Consider the following 19,152-nt stretch of genomic DNA (forward strand, 5'->3'; position numbering starts at 1 on the left):
TTAAAATCCACGTATTTCAGATTATCTGTATTATAACAAATCATATAGGAATTTGGGACAATGTGAATTGGAAGAGTTGATTATGCTACCCTAATCTCTCGTTGTTTTCTTTTTTGTTAAATAACCAATTTCTAGTTTCTATTATCCAAGAAAACTATATACAGCCAAACTTGTCCCACTTCTCCCAAAATCTCACCTTTCTTTCCCTTTCACCTAAAACACTCCCCACAAAGCAACTGAGTCACACATGTGCAAAAGGGCTTCAATTGGTAAGTACAATCAATTTTATTAATAAAGGTCTTTCCACACATCCAGAACAAACAATTAATAAATTCCAAGGGGGAAAAAAAACTGCATACAGTGAAACTAGAAGTATCCTGGGATGACAAAACAATATATAAATATGTACACCCATAATCACCGCCGCCTCCGAAAACCTGAAAGGAAGGGAAACCAAGAATGAGGCAAAGGACAGATGGGGAAACCGAAGGGACAGAACAAAAAGACATCCAGAGAGAAGGGCTCAGCAGGGGTGGGTCCCCTGTGCTCTACTCTGTAGACTTTTGTCTACTCCCAGGACAAAAGACTAGGGGTAGGAAGAAACTGAAATGGGATAATGGTTCCCTCAAGTGATACTTTTATAGCTCTACTTAAGGAAGCCTGAAGAGGAGTTATGGGACCTTAGAGAAAGAATCCAAAAATCTCTTGTGAATGATGCTGAGTTTGAGCTTGGGAAGGAAGAAAAATAAAAGCCCACCTCTAAAGATATTAATGCCCAACACGGAAGAGATATTATAGTGGCTGGTAAGACCCAGGATGGCAAATCCAAAGCTGACATCCCAATTCATACTCTCCACCATGCACTTGATCACCTAAGTCTGAGCCATTTACTGACCTTTTTTCTTCCGACCTTTCTTAGGTATCTTCTTCCGCTTTTTAACAGGATTCTGATCCTGTTAAGGAGAAAGAATAGAGAAAGATGGAGAAATGAAGGAATAGCAGTGCGCTTGCATGCTAGTATCCCTTCCCAAGTTCCCATGGTAAGAAGACCCGTGTACTTTTGGCTAAAAGCATGGAGGTCACCCTCTACCACTGTATCACAACCTCACCTCATCAAGATGAGGGGTTCCTCCTGTCAAAGCACTGATGTCACTGAAGTGCGTCAGAGAATGAAGTTGTGAGCTCATGACACTTGCTCGTTTTCTCCGTCCTTTCTCTCGCTTACTGACACTTAAACGCACCATCATGCTCTCCTCATAGTTAATCCTGCCAAAGAAAGAGAAACTTTCCAGCATGCTCAGTCCATAAGACACAAAGCTGCAGCCCAGAACCTGGGCCCAGACATTTACTCACCCCTTATTCAGACAGTTCTCAAGAAATTTCATAGCATGGCAATACAGTATCTAGTAAGGACATACCCAATGCTCACTACTGAGCTTCCTTAAGGAAATGTCCTTTGTGCTAGAACTTCCTCCTCCCCAGAGATGATAGCCCGAACACAGAAATTATTTAAACTATTATATCAGAAAATTCTTATATTTCAGATCCATAAACAGCATTAGCTACATGGGCCCTTTCACTTAAACCTGTCAACCGGGCAAAGTCAATGAGTTTGTATTCAAGTTATAATCACTTTTCTACTCCTCCCTCTTGAACTTACCTAGCACTCTCGGTGCCATTATACAGAATGTTAAAGTTCTACGAGGTGGAATGCCACGTATTTCTCTTCACACAGCATTTGCTAGGCCTAAACAAGTTGCAGTAGGGGGGGTAGATTTTTTCCCCTAGTTCTTACTCCGTACTTCAAACCCCTAATTCTTAGAAACTGCTCTGCCAAGCTTTCCACTCCATTTTCTATATAACGTGGGCTCTCTTGGTACCAGACTCAACCATATTCATCCAAAGCACAAGGACAGGTCTTTAGGGCCTAGAAAACAATGTCTAATTGCAAGGACTCAGACCTGTGTTGATCCTCCTGACTCTGGCGAGTAACATGAGGATGCCGGGCATCACGGATTTCCTCTGGAGCATCTGAGTACTGCTCCTTGAGTTCACGAATGACAGAGCTGCTCAATGCTCGCCTCTTGGCTCGTTCTAGATGCTTCTTTTCCCGCTCAGCCTCCGTTTCATCTACGTGGTAATAATTAGCAAGGGTTATCCCAGAACAGAGAAAAGGCGAAGAGAAACACGATTCACAAAGTGGGTAGTAGCCACAGTTCATACCATAATGTACTGGAACCAAGCGTGGTGGAACGTATTTCTTAACTGCTCCATTTGCAGATTTCTTCCCTAAAGCCCCAGACTGGCCTTTCTCTGCTTCATCTTCCTCATCCTCGGAGCTCAACTACAAAAAGAATATAATGTCTACAAACTTAGGAAGAATTAGTTGGATGGGTGATTAGAAACTCCAAAGCTGGTGCACCCTGGGGAGGCAGACATATAAACAAAAGGGAGAAGGGGGATTCTCACACTCAACACACTAAAGCTGGGATCAATAGTATAAGGGAATCCCAGGAGCAGCAGGATGACCACAGGCTCATTCAGACCTGGATTACTCAGGAAAGTCAGGGTAATGTGACCCCTTACCTTGCTCATCATACTGCTGGGATGAGGCTTAAAACGGAGTGGGTCATTCTCACCTGAAACATTAAAAAAAAAATTTTTTTTACAATATTTGGGACTTTATGATAGACCCAACATAACCTTACAGCTTCCCTCACTTACTGAGGCTGCCTGTCACTGCAGTCTTGACCAGTTTGTCAATTTGATACTTCAGTTTTTGGTCCAAGGGACGAAGTTTTTCTAAAACCTGTAACATGGTCAAAAAGGATCACACTCCCTTCCCAAAATTAAGTACATACCAGAGTCCTATATTAAGTCCTATATTAAGTTGCCAAATAAAGCACTTAAAATATGCACAAACTAGAACAAATGAAGAGAAAAAATAATATTTTTCATTTGGTTTCCTCACTTAAACATATTATCCACTTAAATGATAGCTATCGTGTGCTAGTCCTGGAGTTTAGGATTTGGGAACCTAGAACTCTAAGATGCCAAATAATTCACACCGTACGAATCTCCACCAGTCTCAGAACCGCAGCATGTCCCCGAAGAGACCCTCCTGAGGCTTTGTCCAGGATGAGATGGCTCAAATCCATCAGGTACATGAGCAGCAGCTGGTCTTTCACTTCTAAGAGGCTGAGACCCTGAGTTGAATAAAACAGTAAAAGATGCAAAGTCAGTTTTAGCCAAAGAATTGGGGGGAGAGCCTAGGATAAAGAGGGTAATTTTTTCCAAGTTCGAGTGTTTCCCAATCAATTCATATAAGGTATCTAGAAAAGTCTTAAGGCAGTGGCTGTACCTAAAATGGCCACAGAGAAATTATACTAACATGAGAGAAGCAAACCTCAGAGCACTACTGAAACACAATGAGCACAAGAAAATCAATAAAGCATTCCCCCAAATGACCACTGACAGATTTCTCAACCTCAGAGCTATTAACATTTGGGGAAACAGGTAATTTGTGGAGCGCTGCCCAGGCACTAGAGGATGTTCGGCAGTATGGATGGCCTCTCTTCACCGATGCCCCTCAAGTTGTGACAATCAAAAATGTCTTCAGAGTCCCAGTGTGACTTGTACCAGCCACGGAAGCCACTGGGACAAAAGCCACTTTGGGTTTTTCCATATAGTCCAACTGTTTGATTACTGAACACGTAGGAGATATCTGTTAATACTTTTCATGGCTCATGTAAATGTTACACTAAATGCCAAATATAGAAAGATGAGAAGGCAAAACTCAGATCATGATACTTCACAGGACAGAAATGATCCAGAGTGTTTTCACAATAAAGACTGTAAGACCTCACTGCCTTCCATTCACCTGCCTTTCCCTTTTCTTGGGAAAATTCTGCCTCGACTCAGAATCCGTGATTAAAGTACTGCCCCATCCCCAGTAGTCAACAAATGTCAATACTGACACTTCCTAGGAATGAGCCTTCCCAGTGCTTTGAGATCGTGCTACTCAATTAAAAGGTTTATCATCAATGTATCCTTCAGACTGATTTATGACCAAAAGAAAGAATTGTGGAGAAAAAAAGGTTCTATGAAAAGGAACCTCACAGGGTGATCTGATCATAAATTCCTAACTGGGTGGGTCATGATGGGTGGTCACAACGCAGGCCTGTAACTTTTTTAGTGAAAAGTTTTAAGGCAGCTCTGCCCACTATTCTTGTGCATTAAGGTTAACACACCTTTGACACATGAGAAATGGGACATTAACCCTCAAGACAGCACATAATCTTGTTAACTATCTTATAAAACAATCCCTGCCTCACTTTCTCCAATCTTCCTTATATCCCTTCCTTAATTACAAATGCATAGACGAAACTGCAAAACTGTTAATTCTTGAGAACATTTGAGATCTTATTCCATAGCTTATGTCATTAGTTTGGCTCAAATAAATTCTTTAAAAAAAGTTTTAAATGTCTCCATACACTGCTGAATTCTAAGCTAATTTAATCAAAATAATTATTGATTTTATCACCATACAATGGAATTATATGATATAGGTAAAAACAATGACTTATACATACTGACATAATGCCTATTGTACTAACTTAATTCCATGTCAACACTCTCTCTACATTATGTAGAAAATGTGTATAATAGTGTTTCAACTAAAGATGGGGGGTATGATGTACACACATTTTATATGTATGAAAATATGTCTAGAAAAATAAAACCCAATTAACAACTGCTATCTCTGGAGATCAAAATGAGAAAAAGGAATAAATGGAGTGCTTGTACTGTGAAGCTGTTTTTCCACCAAACATGTATTACTTTTACCTATTTTTTTAATTATTATTATTTTTAAAGATTTTATTTATTTCTCTTTAAAGAGGAAGGGAAGGAGAAAATGAGAGAAACATCAATGTGTGGTTGCCTCTTGTGAATCCCCTGCCGGGAATTGGCCTACAACCCAGGCATGTGCCCTGACTGGGAATCGAACCACAATCGTGTGCTTTGCAGGCCCGCGCTCAATCCACTGAGCGATGCCAGCCAGGGCATGTATTACTTTTATAATCAAAGAAATTTTCAAATAATGCACGACAGTGGTTATCTCAGAACAGTGATTATATTGGTTTTTAATTTTCTTCGTGTTTTTACATACCTTCCAAACTTCCTAAAATTAAAAAAGAAAAAACCTTGCTAAAATTAAACTTATTATATTTATAGGCATAATAGCAATAACCCCCGGCAACCAAAACACGTTCCCCCCCAGCCAGCCCGGGCAGGTAGGCCAAAGGGAGAACCTAAAAAAAAAAAAAAAAATACATTATAAAAAAAAATTAAGCAAATATTATTATGTAAATTTATTCTTTTAAGTAAAAGAAAGTAGTATGTATGAGCACTGACAAGTTTTATATATATATGTATATGTATATATATTTTATTTTTTTAAAGGATTCGCTGTTGCACAAAATGAAACTAAGAAAGTCCACAGACCTGGGAAGACCCATGTCAGATAGGCTGAATACTCTGCCCAAAATTATACAGTAGTAAGAGTAAAGCTGGGATTCAAACTCAGTCTTATACCTTAGGTATCAGACTCTAATACCTAAACCTCAGATATCTTTAAACCAATAAGATAAGCTCTTAAGATCAGTATTAGTGTAGAACAAGAGGATAAGCAAAGGAATTAAAAACAGACAAGTTAAGTTTTGAATTAGGTGTTAGTCACATATTGGGTAAGTTACTTAACCTTCTAAAATCAGTCTCCCCATCTGTATCATGAACAGTATTTCCTTCCCAAGTCAAAGAGTAATTATGAGGCCCAAATTAAGATAACATGAAAGCACTGTGTAACCTACAAAACACCTAGTAATCGCTAGCGAGTATCTGTTCAATGAAGAAACAAATATATAATGAACTAAGACACATGCTGGCAGCCTCTCTCAAAAAGACATTATAATGGAGCAAAGCATGGTACCTAGAATAAAGACAGCCAAGAATTTGAGAAGTAGGCTCTTCTGACATGCTTGGGCACTGTCAAGTACAAACTGGGTTAAAAGCCCATGAGAGAAATGCAAAGGAAGAAAAATCAGAGACTGGAAAAAAATCAGAAAATATAAAAATAGACAGGAACAAACTTTAATGATGAGAAAGAAAAGGCAAAGAGAATATATTTAAAATGCTATTAGCTCTAAAGCACAAAACTGCTTTCTAAAGCATAAATCCCATGATTAAAAATCCTTCAATGATTCTTATTATCCCAATGTCATGATTTTCATATTTTTGTTGACCTATGGAATGTTTTATTTATGGAATGTCTTGCTTAAATAACATCTTAGGACAAAAGCTCAATATATAAAACAGATAACACCAGATTTTCCAGTTCAAGCAAGTAGGAGAGATCCAGAACCTTCTCTCTGCTCCTGTTCTGACCATACTCAATGATCCTTGGGAAGGTTCTACAAAACCTTAATTTATAAACTACTATATTTCAATTTTACAATGCGCACTGTTGTCATATTTTCACACCTTTGAAGTCAGGATGCATCTTTTAATCAATGGTATCTTAGCATTATGTCACAGATTAATAGGCAGCATTTTTTCTTATTACTGTATGTAGAAAGTGAATGGTATGTCCTCAGTTAAGATCATCTCACATTAGATAAAACACAACAGTTAACTCCTCGGTTGACAAGACTTTTCAGACTTTTCCAGTCTTATTTCCTACCCCTAACACACGTATGCACACACATACAATGTAGATCCAACCACACTAAAGGACTTACCTCCTTTCCCAGAACATCACCATGCTTTCAGGCCCCTGTGCCTTCACACATCTGTTTCTTTCTGTACCTCTGATGCCTATTTATTCCACACAATCCTGTTACCTCTTCTGAGAAGTCTTCCCTGACTTCCTCTGCTTCTTTGACAATTATTTAATCTCTCTCCTTGGTTTGTGCAGTACAGTGACATAGATGCTACTGCTTATACCTACTCCTTTGATCTATCTTACTCACTAGACTTCAGCGCAGAAACTGGATTTTTTCCATCTTTAAAGCTTCAACACTTAGGACATACAGACACTCAATAAACCAATCATGAAAGAGCTATTGAGAACATCAAGTCAAGGGATGCTTACCCTTTATCTATGTCTTACCTTCTCTGTAGGATAAGCTCTAGCTTGAACTTTTTTTGTCAGAGCTTGAATGTGTGCAGTCACAGCCATTACCTGAAATTAGTCCAAATAAAACAGCTGACTAGAATACATCATGATCTCTGTGGGCTGTGAAGAACAAAAGCTTAACAATGCCACCTAAAAATTATCTTAAGCATCGTCCAATATACAACTCTATCTTCTTTTCAGTTCTGGGAAATAATAGGAGAGATGGTTTCCGATACTTCTTCAAAAGGCAGAAAAGACTTCCATCTACTCTTAAAGCTAAAGAAACCACCTTAGCAAACCCATGGGGAAGCAATGGGGACTGGGTCAGTGGTGATGGGTTGTAACTCCATCTGTACTCGTTAAACTTGCAATGCATAGAACTATATAAACGTCAATTAGCTGGGCATGCAAAGGGCAAATCACATCACCTTTTCTAGCGTCGGATTCCTTAGCTTTAAGATAAAGAAAATTGATTCAGATAATTTCTTTGAGTCTTCTGCATTCCTTTGAATGCAAAAATCAATTACTTTTCATTGTAACCTGAAAAGGTCTTCATCAAATCATTTTGTTTTTAATGGTATTGGTTAGCATTCAAATATATGCCCCCAAATCACCAAAGTTTGGAGGTTTGGCACACAAAGTCAAACCGTGATTAATCTATTCCAAAGAGGTGACGCTACTCACCTGCTCCTGGAGGTTTTTCAAAAGCGCCACAGAATTTGACAGGTCTGACTCCAGCACTTCCTACAGGAGGGAAAGTAAAGAAAAAAACATTCCTTCCTCAAGATTATGAGATGGAAGAGCTCCCACTTTCCTTCAGACACCCGACTTCCGGCCTCCCCACTCCTTTTCACAAAGCATCCTCGCCTCTCAGCGGGCCAGCCCCTCAAAGGATACTGAAGAGTAGGGGTAACTCTAGCCCCGTCTCCCTACTGCTGCTTTTGCCCGCGCTGTGCCAAGGAGGTTCAATAACTTGAACCTGTGCCAAAGAGGTTCAAGCCAATAACTTGCCTAAGCCACTTAGGGTAAGAAATCGTCCACGTTAGCAACTCGAGAAAGATAACATACCGCTTTCACTGGAGCCGCCATCTTCACAAAGCCCGCCTCTTCCGGAGCCGTACTTCCCGGTTCAGAGACTGATGAACAACCAGAGCTTCAAATCTAAGCCAATAGGAATAGAGGATCTCTCACTTCCGCCTCGAACAGGATGTATAAAAAAAAGGGACCAGATCCAGCCAATGGAATAAAAGACCTGGTTAAATCCGTCAGATTTAGGCTGAGACCTAAATGACGTAAAGATGCTCTGGGAAAGAAGCTTGTGATTAGTAAATTCAGTAGAATGATTGAAGCTAAACCAATAAAAACTGGGAAAATGATTGATTGACATTTACAGAGGCCCAATGGAGAAAAGGAGGTAGCAGAGGTAACTGAGAGCGTATTGGCTCCTGGATCCCGCATACCCAGTCTTTTCACGTGCTTCCCCTGCGGAGCCTGAACCGGCCTGTAGGTGGCAGGCCTTCGCGTAACTTTAAGAAAGTAGCCACGTTGTGCAGCTGCCCTCGGTGGCTGATGCTCCACCTCAGGCCGCGCGAGATTGCTCATAGACGCCAAGGCCCTTAGATGCAATTTTGTGACTGTAGTTCTGTGTGACCACAGAGGAGTCACGCAGTCAGTGAGCTTTGTTAATCTGCAAATAAGAGAATTGGGCCAGAGAAGCTCAGGGTTTAGACACAGAAAACCAGGACCCTCGCCCTCATTGAGCACACAGAGGGGCGCTACGGCGGGGGGGGGGGGGGGGGGGACCACCAGATGCTGCCCCAAAACTCCGCACTTCTACCAGTTTGGAGACATAGAAAGCGTGTACATTTTACAAAAAAGGAAGCCGTTTCAGATTTACGTGATTTGCCCCTGGTCATACAGGTTGGCAGCAGAACTTGGTTCAAACCCAGCCTGTGCATATTTCATTATGCCCTTTTTCAAATTTTCTCAATGCTCTCAAATGTGGCAGTCCACTCCTGCTTCTCACAGGTAAAGTAAGTTGAATGGGTGTTAATTGTTCCCCTCCTCTGCCTTAGAAAAAAAGCACTTCAAGGGCGAATGATGGTCTTGAATTCACCTCGCATGTGCACAGTGGACCTAGGACCAGAAATCAGCTCTTCTGATTTGGACAGGCCTTCTGGAATTAAGGAAGGACTAACCATATCTCAGCAGCCAGGATGAGGAAATCCTTGGTTTCTAAATCTTTTGCTGGACGCAGGAAGAAGGCAAGGGGTATCCAATCCTCATGCCTCTGCTTCTAACATTTGCTGCCTCAAGCCCAGCACGTAGGCTCAGGGTGCTTTAATAGTCAACAAACCGTTTTTGTAGCATTTGTCAGGATTTGTATTAGGAAAAGTTTCCATTTCAACATAAATTCTCTAATTAGGTCACAAATAGTCTTTTCCTTTCCTTGGAACTTGAAATTTAGTTTGTATCCATTATATCAATGACAAAACTACTTACACCGCCTTGTTTTGTTTTTGATTATTAAACACTTGCCAGCCATTTTGTTACAAGAAAATCTTGGAGTAACAATACAATAAGTCTTTGTAAAACTCTTCTAGGACCAATCAACAAAGGTTGGCAAAGCAAACAAGATCATAAACTGACAGTCATTCCTAACATTTGCACATATTGGGTTGGCCAAAAAGTCTGTATGGTTTTTCCATAAAATAAAAGACATTTTTTATTTTCACTGATAACTCTATTGATTTGGATATTTAGAGTATGTCAATTATCTCTGCATGGCATAACATTGACTGTTCTCAATTAATGTCTCAGTTTGATCATGATCAACTTCAACTTATCTGCCCGATCAACCATGGAGGAAGCATTTGTTCAGCGAGAAATCATCTCCAGCACAAAACTTCACAAACCACTTTTTTTTTAATTTTTAAATTTTAGAGATGGGGAAAGGAGGGAGAAGGAGAGGGAGAGAAACACCCCCACTGAGGACCAAACCCTCACCCCAGGTATGTACCCTGACTGGGAATCAAACTCAAAACCTTTCAGTTTGCAAGATGACACCCAACCAACTGAGCCACACCAGCCTGGGCTGGCAAACCACTTTTGACATGTTCAATCAGTCACAGCACCTTCTCCATACACTACATAAATCTTTTTTGTGTTTCACTTGCATTTTTACCTCTTGAAATAATAAACCATCATATGCTGAAAATGTCACTCATTTTCTTCCATCTCCACTATTAAAATGGCTACACAAAAATTCACCAGTCTGGTAAGTTTTTTTTTCAATGCATGCTGATATGACAGCTGTCCCAATACAATCTAACAAAATTGTTTTGAATCAAGTTAAAGACAACTAAGTGCTACTCAAGCTGCCTTATGGAAAAAAAACTAAATGAACTTTTTGGCCAACCCAATACATACTGAGTAAATTGTTTAACAGCTTTATCGAAATTTAATACACACACCATATAATTCACCCATTTAAAGCATATAATTCAATAATTTTTAGTATATTCACTGAGTTGTACAAATATCACAATTTTTAGAACAGTTTTATTATTTCCTAAAAGAATGTGCCCAACAGCAGTTACCTGCCGCCACTTATCCCTATGCAACCACTAATCATTGTGGTCCTATAGATTTGCTTATTTTGGGCATTTCACAAAAATGGAATCATATAATATGTGGCCTTTTGTGACTGGCACTTTCACTTAGCATAACATGGGTTTTTTTTTCAAAATTTTAAAAATTATTTATTTATTTATTTTTAGTAAAAAGAGAAAGGAAGGAGAAAGAGAGGGAGAGAAACATGTGCAAGATCAATCAGATGCCTCACACACACCCCCAACTGGTGACTTGGCCCGAAATACAGGCATGTGCCCTGACTGAGAATCGAACCTGGGACATTCCAGTTTGCAGACTAATGCTCAGCCCACTGAGCCATACTAGCCAGGGCAACATGATGTTTTCAAGGTTCATCTGTGCCATATTATAACTTTATCCCTTTTTATTGCTGAATAATATTTCATTGTGTGGATATGCCACATTTATTTATGGAATCATCAGTTAATGGACATTTGAGTTGTTTCCACTTTTTGGCTGTTGTAAATACTGCTATGAATATTTTATACAAGTTTTTATGGAGAGATATGTTTTCATTTCTCTTGGGTATATATACCTAGAAGTGTAGTTGCTGGGTCATGTTTTAACTCTGTTTAATCATTTGAGGAACTCGTAGACTGTTTTCCAAAGAGGACGCACCATTCTACATATCTACCATCAATGAGTGAGTGTTCCAATTTCTCTACATCTTTGCCAACACTTACTTCAATCTGCCTTCTTAATTATAGCCACCCTAGTGAGTATGATGTAGTATCTCATTATGATATTGATTTGCAATTCCCTAGTGGCTAATGATGTTGAGCAGCTTCTCATGTGCCTATGGGCCATTTGTATATCTTCTTTGAAGAAGTATCTATGCACATTATTTGTCCAATTTTAAGTGGGTTATTTGTCTTTTTATTATTGGTTGAAAGAATTCTTTGCGTATTCTGGATACAAGTCCTTTATCAAATACATGATTTGAAAATATTTTCTCCCATTCTGTGTGTTGTCCTTTAACTTACTCTATGCGTATCATTTGTACCATTTGAAGCACAAATATTTTTAATTTTGATGAAGTCTAACTTATCTAATTTTCCTTTGGTTGCTTGTGCTTTAAGTGTCATAGATGAGAAGCCATTGTTTTTTTCAAGATTATGAAGACTTATGTTTATGTTTTCTACTAAGAGTTTAGCTTTTACATTTAGGTATTTGATCCACATTGAGTTAATTTTTGTGTATGGTGTGATATAGGGGTCCACCTTCATTCTTTTTCATTTTAATATTCAGTTGTCCCTGCGCCATTTATCGTAAAAACTATTCTTTCCCCCATTGAATTGTCTCATACCCTTTTTGAAAATCAGTTGACCATAAATGTACAGGTTTATTTCTGGACTTTTAATTCTATTCCATTGATCTATCTATATGTCTGTCCTTATACCAGTACCATACTATCTTGATTACTGTACTTTATTACTGTAATAAGTTTTGAAATTGGGAAACGTGCACCCTGGCCGAGTATCTCAGTTAGTTAGAGCATTGTCCTGATCCACCAAGGTTGCAGGTTTGATCCCCAGTTGGAGTACATACAAGAATAACCAATGAATGCATAAATAAGTATAACAACAAATGTCTTTCTTTCTCTCCCTCCCTCCCTCCCTTCCTCTCTCTCTCTCTAAAATCAATCAATAAATACAAATTTTACAACATGAAATTGGGAAGTGTAGATCCTCCAAGATTGTTTGGCTGTTCTGTGTCCCTTGCATTTTCATATGAACTTTAGGATTAGTTTGTAAATTTCTGCAAAAAAGCCAACTGGAATTTTGATAGGGATTGTGTTGAATCTGCAGATCAATTTGAAGAGTATTGCCATATTACCAAAATTAAGCCTTCTGATTCAAGAGCATGAGATGTCTTTCTGTTTGTTTAAGTCTTTGAAAATGTCATTTAATAATATTTTCTAGTCTTCAGAGAGTAAGTTTTGCACTTCTCTTAAGTTTTATGTTTTTATTTTATATTGATTTCCAATGGCTGTTTTTACAAATTACCACAAACTTGGTGGTAATTTGTTGTCTCACTGTTCAGAAGACCAGAAGTCTGAGGTCACTTTCACTGGTCTGAAATCAGGGTGTTGGAAGGGCCATGCTCCCTCTGGAAGCTCAAGGGGATAGTCCATTCCTTGCCTCTTCCAAGCTGGTAACTCTAATACCTGCCTCCTTGGTCACACTGCTTCTTTTCTGTGTGTCAAATATCCTTTCTCTGCTTGTGTTTTATGAGGACACTTGTGTTTGGGGCCTTGCCTAGTAATTTTAAGGAGAGAATGGAAAAGAAAGGAGGAGACAGGATGTGTTGAAGGTGAAATCTACAGAATAATACAAATAATAGTAGGTCCCTTTCTCCTGAAACTCTTCCCACTTTTCATCTCTAATTCTCAGCTTCTCTGGGCATTTCTCTTCATTTCCTATCTGTGACAACAAATCTAGAATCCCCTGTAGAAATGAATCAGCAAACTTAATGTCACTTTTTACCACCTAGTTTATAAAATCAGTTACATCACTTTCCCCTCTCAAAACATATTAACTGAGCCCTGGTCAGAGTAGCTCAGTTGGTTACAGCGTCATTCATCCCAATATACCAAGCTTGTGGGTTTGATCCCCACTCAGGGCACATATAAGAATCAACCAGTGAATGCATAAATAAGTGGAACTATAAATTGATGTCTTTCTCACTTGTTCTCTCCCCCACACCCTTCCTCTCTATCTCTAAAAAAAAAAAATCAATAAAAAAACCCACATTAATGGCTGCCCAGTTCATGTAGATTAAAGTTTAAACTCTCTTAATTTGGTTCATAAGGTCCTTTGTGACCAGCACTCACCTGCTTTCCAAGCTCTTCTCTTGCCATACTTCCCTGATTACTCCCATTCTTCAGTCACACTGAATTCATTTCAATTCCTCTCAGGCCCTCAGACATGCTGATCTCTCTACCCAGATCTTCTTTCCTTACCCACTCCAGCTCACCCTTCAAGTCTCGTCTTAAAAGTCATTTCCTCCAGAGAGCCTTCCCTGACCTCCACTCCAAATTAGGTAGCCCTTACTTTGTGCTCCAGGACCTCTTCCATTATATTACCAGGTATTTCTTTCATTATTGTACCTGTCATACTATACTGTCACTGTATGTTGTTTGTCTTTCCCTTGTGGTTATCTGTGAGCTCCTGAAGCCAGGACAGTTCCTGCCACAAAGTTGGTACTTGATCAATACTGGTGGAATGAATGTTCATTCCTGGGCTGTGGTGAGGCCTGCTCCCATTAGCATTCTCATGCCCATTAACACGAGCTTCACAGTCAAAACTGGAAGGAGCTGGGATCTGGAAGTATTTCGCAGGGCCCACTGACATGGGAAAGACCCCAGAGAACGTTGTCATTGTAGATGCTAGACGGAAATCCAGACTAGCCTGGCATCAGATAAAAGTAGTTAGTCCATTAAAGCACTAGGAATCAGGAAGATGTTCTGATAAGAGGTCACTGGGACAGGTTTGGACAGATAAAAGTAGTTAGTCCATTAAAGCACCAGGAATCAGGAAGATGTTCTAATAAGAGGTCACTGGGACAGGTTTGGAAAGCTAAGCAGGCAAATGGTAATAATAGATACCACTTATAGAATAGTCACTACTTGTTGGAAGCCGTATCTATAACTTCTTTTTTCCTATCTTCATTGAGGTACATTTGGTAAATAAAAATTATATGTATTTAAGATGTACAGCATGATGTTTCAATATATGTATACACTGTAAAATAATTACTACAATCAAGGTAATTGAACCATATCTATTACCTCAGATCTTCTTCTTTTCTGGGGTTTTTTTTCCCTTTCTTTTGGTGAGAACAATTATGATCTACTCTCTTAGCAGATTTGGAGTATTCAACACAGTACTGTTAACTCTAGTCACCACCATCTTGTATTGTACATTAGTTCACCAGAACTTACTTATCCTTCATGTCAAACTTCCTACCCTTCAAGCAACATTTTCCTCACCTTCCACTTACTGAGAACCATCATTCTACTCTTCACCTCTAAGAGTATGACTTTTTTTAGGTTCCTACTGACCTTTCCTACTGACCTTATCCTTATCCTACTGACTTTTCACATATGAGTGAAATCATACAGTGTATGTCTTTCTGTGTCTGGCTTATCTCACTGAGCATAACGTCCTCCAGGTTCATCCATGTTGTTGCAAATGACAAGTTTTCCTTTTTTAAGGCTAATATTCATGTATATATTTCACATTTTCTTTTTTAAAGCTTTTATTTATTTATTTTTAGAGAGAGAGGAAGGGAGGGAGAAAGAGAGGAAGAGAAACATCAATGTGTGGTTGCCTCTTATGTGCGCCCAACTGACAACCTGGCCCACAACCCAGGCATGTGCCCTGACTGGGAATCCAACCAGCGACACTTTGGTTTACAGGTTGGCACTCAGTCCACTGAGCCACACCAGCCAGGGCCATATCACATTTTCTTTATTTCTTTATATTTCAGTGGACATTTAGGTTGTTTCCATTTTTTTACTATTATAAATAATTCTGCAATGAACATGACGTGCAGATATCTCTTTGAGTTAGTGATTTCATTTCCTTCTGATATACATCTAGAAGTGAGATTGCTAGATCATGTGTTAGTTTCATTTTTAATTCTTTGATGAATCTTTCTCCTGTTTTTTTATATTGGCTATACCACTTAACTTTATATACATACTCCTAAAGCCAATTATATGTGGTAGGTATTATCATTCACATTTGACAGTAAGATTCAGTTTTAATGCTGCAATTCAAAGCATTAGTTCCAAAGCCTGTGCTCTTTCTTCTACATTAGTGCTTCTTAAAATTAAATGTGCATTAAATCACTGAGGGGGGAGTGTCTTGTTAAAATGCAGATTCTGTGTCAATAGGTCTGGTTTGATGCCTGAGATTCTACAATTCTAACAAGCCCCCACTGATGCGGATGGATGTAATAGTTCACAGGTCACACTTTGAGTCATAACATTCTGCAAAATATTTTACTTTTTTCTCAGAGAGGTTGATAGTGGAGCCAGGGTTTGTGAACACAGGTGTATCTGATGTTAAAACTTACTCTAAATCATTAAGATATGCTATTTCCTTCTATTGGCAGAAAACAGGGCCCCCAGCTTCCAGTCTGGTGCTTAAGGGGAAAATCTAATTTCTGATAAGTAATCAGAAAAATTAAGAAGGTTACCAAGAGAGGGTCTTCTAGTGAAGGAAACAGGACCAGACCTCAGTTACCAGATTGGGGCACAGGATGGGACCCAAGTCTTAGAAACAAGATAGAAGCTAAGTTTCTAGATCTAGGTTACAGCAGCAAGGATGACTTGACACTGAGACTCAAATGTGCACAAGAGCTCATTCTATCCCTCTTCCCTGGGGCCTGAAATAGGGCCAGATGCAGGGGCAAGACTGATTCTACAGGTGTGATGAGGCACAGGAGAGGAGAGAGAGGACGAAGGATGGGAGCCAGGCCATACTTCCTGCCCTCCTCTCCAGGATCCTTGGCCAGGCTTTCCTAGGACTCACCAGTCCTTTGGGGCCGTAGACCCCACTCCCTGGGTTCTCTTTTCCCACCCTCTATCTCCTGATCTCAAGCTTTCTTCCCACTTTAGTCCTCCACAAGCACACTCCCTATTTGCATGACAAGATAGTTCCATATCTCAGGCCCTTATCCTATTGATCTTGCTCCATCAGGATCTATAACAAGTGCCTTGGATTGTTCTTTTCTTTATTTTTCCATCCCAACTGTTACCTTTGATTGTCAGGTCATAGGCCCCTGGGACACAGCAGAAACCAGAGGTGCTAGCCTTGACTCAGTCTGGGGTCTGCAGTGGGGAGTGGTGGGCCCATGGGAGCAGCACAGAGCAAGGGGAGACCAGGGAACAGAGTGTTTCAGATGCTTCTGGGCTTATGCTTTTGCATCAGGAATCTAGCCATCCACAGTACACCAGCTGTCAGCTCGAGTGCTGCATCAAAGTCACCAACTATATTAGGATCTTGGCCAGAACTTTTGATTGACTTTTGGCTGAAGGCCACTTCAGAGCTGCCACAACAAAGGAGAGGTACACTTGTGACCTAAAAGATAAGTTACAGAGCCTAAAACAGAAACAACCAGATAAATTTCCAAGCATGAAAAATGGGACAATTCAGAATTGGCTCTGCAAAAGAAATGATTAGGTATCATTATGTCAGTGTTACTGTTGTGAAAAAAATTGTTTTTCACAGCAGAGACAGATAATTGTCTCTGCTATCTTAGAATAATTTCTCATGACCCCAGAGTCCACCGTGTACCTCCTGTCATTTCCGCCGCCAGGCAGAGCATCTCTGCCAAGTGACCCCATTCTTTAAAAAGAGGATGTCCAGGGGGAAAGAAGAGGCAGAAAGGGAATGTTTGCAGGCCTTCTCCTACAGATTCTTCCTCTCTGATTCATTTTTAATTTGTTTTTTAAAATATCTTATTTACTTATTTTTAAAGAAGAGCGAGGGAGTGAGAAAGAGAAGGAGAGAAGCATCGATGCCCAAGAGAAACAGATTGGTTGCCTCTTGCCCAGGACCAAACTGCTACCAAGGCATGTGCCATAACCGGGAATGAAACCTTCTGCTTTGCCGAATGACGCCGACCAACTGAAGCACACCAGTCAGGGCTTCTTTGATTCACTTTTGATAGCAGATTATGTGTGTAGCCTCTGGAGACTCTGATAACTATCCAAATGCACGTTACTGGAGGAGGGAACCCTGGAAATCCACGACTTGAAGCCTCCAAAAACTACAAACATGTCCTTTTATGTATCCCAGTTAAAAAAAACCTGGCATATATTTTATACATACACATAAAAGACTCTGGACAGATACACTCCAACTACTGATCATGGATGTCTTTGTGGAGTGAGACTGTGAATAGTGGAAGGGGATCCACCTCTTTTGCTTTATAAAGGATTCATTGTTTGCATTTTTAAAGTAATGAGCATTACCTTTTTAAAAATTCATTTTTAATGATGTTGGCATACGATATTATATTAGTTTCAGGTGTGTAACCATGATTTGATATTTATGTATCTTACAAAATGGCCACCACGACAAGTCCAGTAACCATCTGCCAGGGTACAGAGTTAGTATATTATTGACTCTATTCCCTGTGCTGTACATCCCTTCTCTGTGAGCATTACTTTTATAATTTGGGGGAAAGAAAAGGAGGAGGGACAAGAGAGGAAGGAGAAAGAGATTTGAGAGAGAGAAGAAAGGACAGAAAGACAAAAAAAAAAAAAAAAGCGAGCAGTGAGAGGAAGGGAGGGTGGGAGGGAAGGGGAGAGTGGCGCGGCCTCCACCCCGTCCCTAAATAAGACCCAGGGAATCTCATCTATGTCCCTCATCCTGCAGGAGCAATTGGAACCCTCACAGGAATAGCGGGCTGCAGCTGTTCACCCTCACTGGTACATTATTCATCGTGTATTTTAGTTGGATTTATCCAAGTTGAGAGAGCTCAAGATAAAAATACACATAATAACTTTTGACCCTTTAAAACATCAAAAATAATATTATTAAGGAAACTAGAGACAAGAGGGAGGGCAAGAGAAAAACATTAAAAAAAAACATATCGGACAAGAAACAGCAATTTCAAGTTAATAGCAACAAATTCCAGTCTGCTTAAAACCCTGGGGGCGGCTTCACTTTGTGTTATGACAACCTTGCTTCCTAGAGGCTGCGCCAGAAAGGTGGACACGGCTGCCCTCATCGCCCTTATTTCCTCCAGAAAACCAATAGCATTGACCATGACCATGCATGTGGTTGCTGAAGACCCAGCCCTTTCAGGGACCACCTCCAGCTCAGCCAGCCCATAAACCTCCCCAGTTGCCTTCTCCCCTCACCTCTCTGCCCTTATAGGCAACAATTCTGCATTCCTATATTTCTAGAAGTGAGATTACTTTCAGTTACTTTGCACATGTTAACTGTTGTCACCCTGGACCTATGATCGCATTGGCCCTATAATCAGTGACCTGAAAACTTTTTGAGGACAAACAGGATTCTGACCTGCCTCTTTACCCCTTTTGGTGTCTAGGTGTTGCCTGTTCCACAGAGGGTGGGCAGTGACCTTCCTGTCCCCTCCGGCCACCTCTCCATGTTCTTTCCCAGTGACATTGCCAGAAGCCATAAGGACCATGGTTAGCAGATGACCACATAGGCACGTCTGTCTAATTCTAGCCAAGGGCATGGGGGAAAGGACAATGCCCAGGGACCTGTGGCCTCTCCTATGAGAGTATGCAGGGCTAATAATAGGAGGGGAGATTAGGGAGGGATTTGAAATACATTGTTATC

The 19,152-nt window shown here is 40.0% G+C and overlaps 1 protein-coding gene across 7 annotated transcripts in view; it reads right to left on the reverse strand.

The window, feature by feature from the left end:
* NGDN (neuroguidin) overlaps positions 1-19,152 on the reverse strand; it is a 78,797-nt gene that overhangs the window by 27,478 nt on the left and 32,167 nt on the right. For 4 of the 7 annotated variants that reach the window (XM_053654864.1, XM_053654860.1, XM_053654863.1 and 1 more), the window contains exons 3-12: positions 8,243-8,477; positions 7,859-7,918; positions 7,169-7,240; positions 3,069-3,206; positions 2,725-2,809; positions 2,587-2,639; positions 2,224-2,344; positions 1,962-2,130; positions 1,110-1,266; positions 896-953 (exon numbers count right to left, since the gene is read on the reverse strand). In XM_053654864.1, coding sequence (XP_053510839.1) covers positions 896-953; positions 1,110-1,266; positions 1,962-2,130; positions 2,224-2,344; positions 2,587-2,639; positions 2,725-2,809; positions 3,069-3,206; positions 7,169-7,240; positions 7,859-7,918; positions 8,243-8,263 — 934 coding nt within the window. In that variant the 5' untranslated portion in view covers positions 8,264-8,477. Of the gene's footprint in view, positions 1-261; positions 438-895; positions 954-1,109; positions 1,267-1,961; positions 2,131-2,223; positions 2,345-2,586; positions 2,640-2,724; positions 2,810-3,068; positions 3,207-7,168; positions 7,241-7,858; positions 7,919-8,242; positions 8,478-19,152 lie in introns of those variants that run through there. The other 3 variants (XM_053654865.1, XM_053654861.1, XM_037129474.2) reach the window with 2 other exon arrangements.

The sequence above is a fragment of the Artibeus jamaicensis genome, unplaced genomic scaffold (assembly GCF_021234435.1).
Source record: "Artibeus jamaicensis isolate MK-2021 breed Jamaican fruit bat unplaced genomic scaffold, CSHL_Jam_final contig_887, whole genome shotgun sequence".
In the NCBI taxonomy this organism is placed as follows: Eukaryota; Metazoa; Chordata; class Mammalia; order Chiroptera; family Phyllostomidae; genus Artibeus; species Artibeus jamaicensis.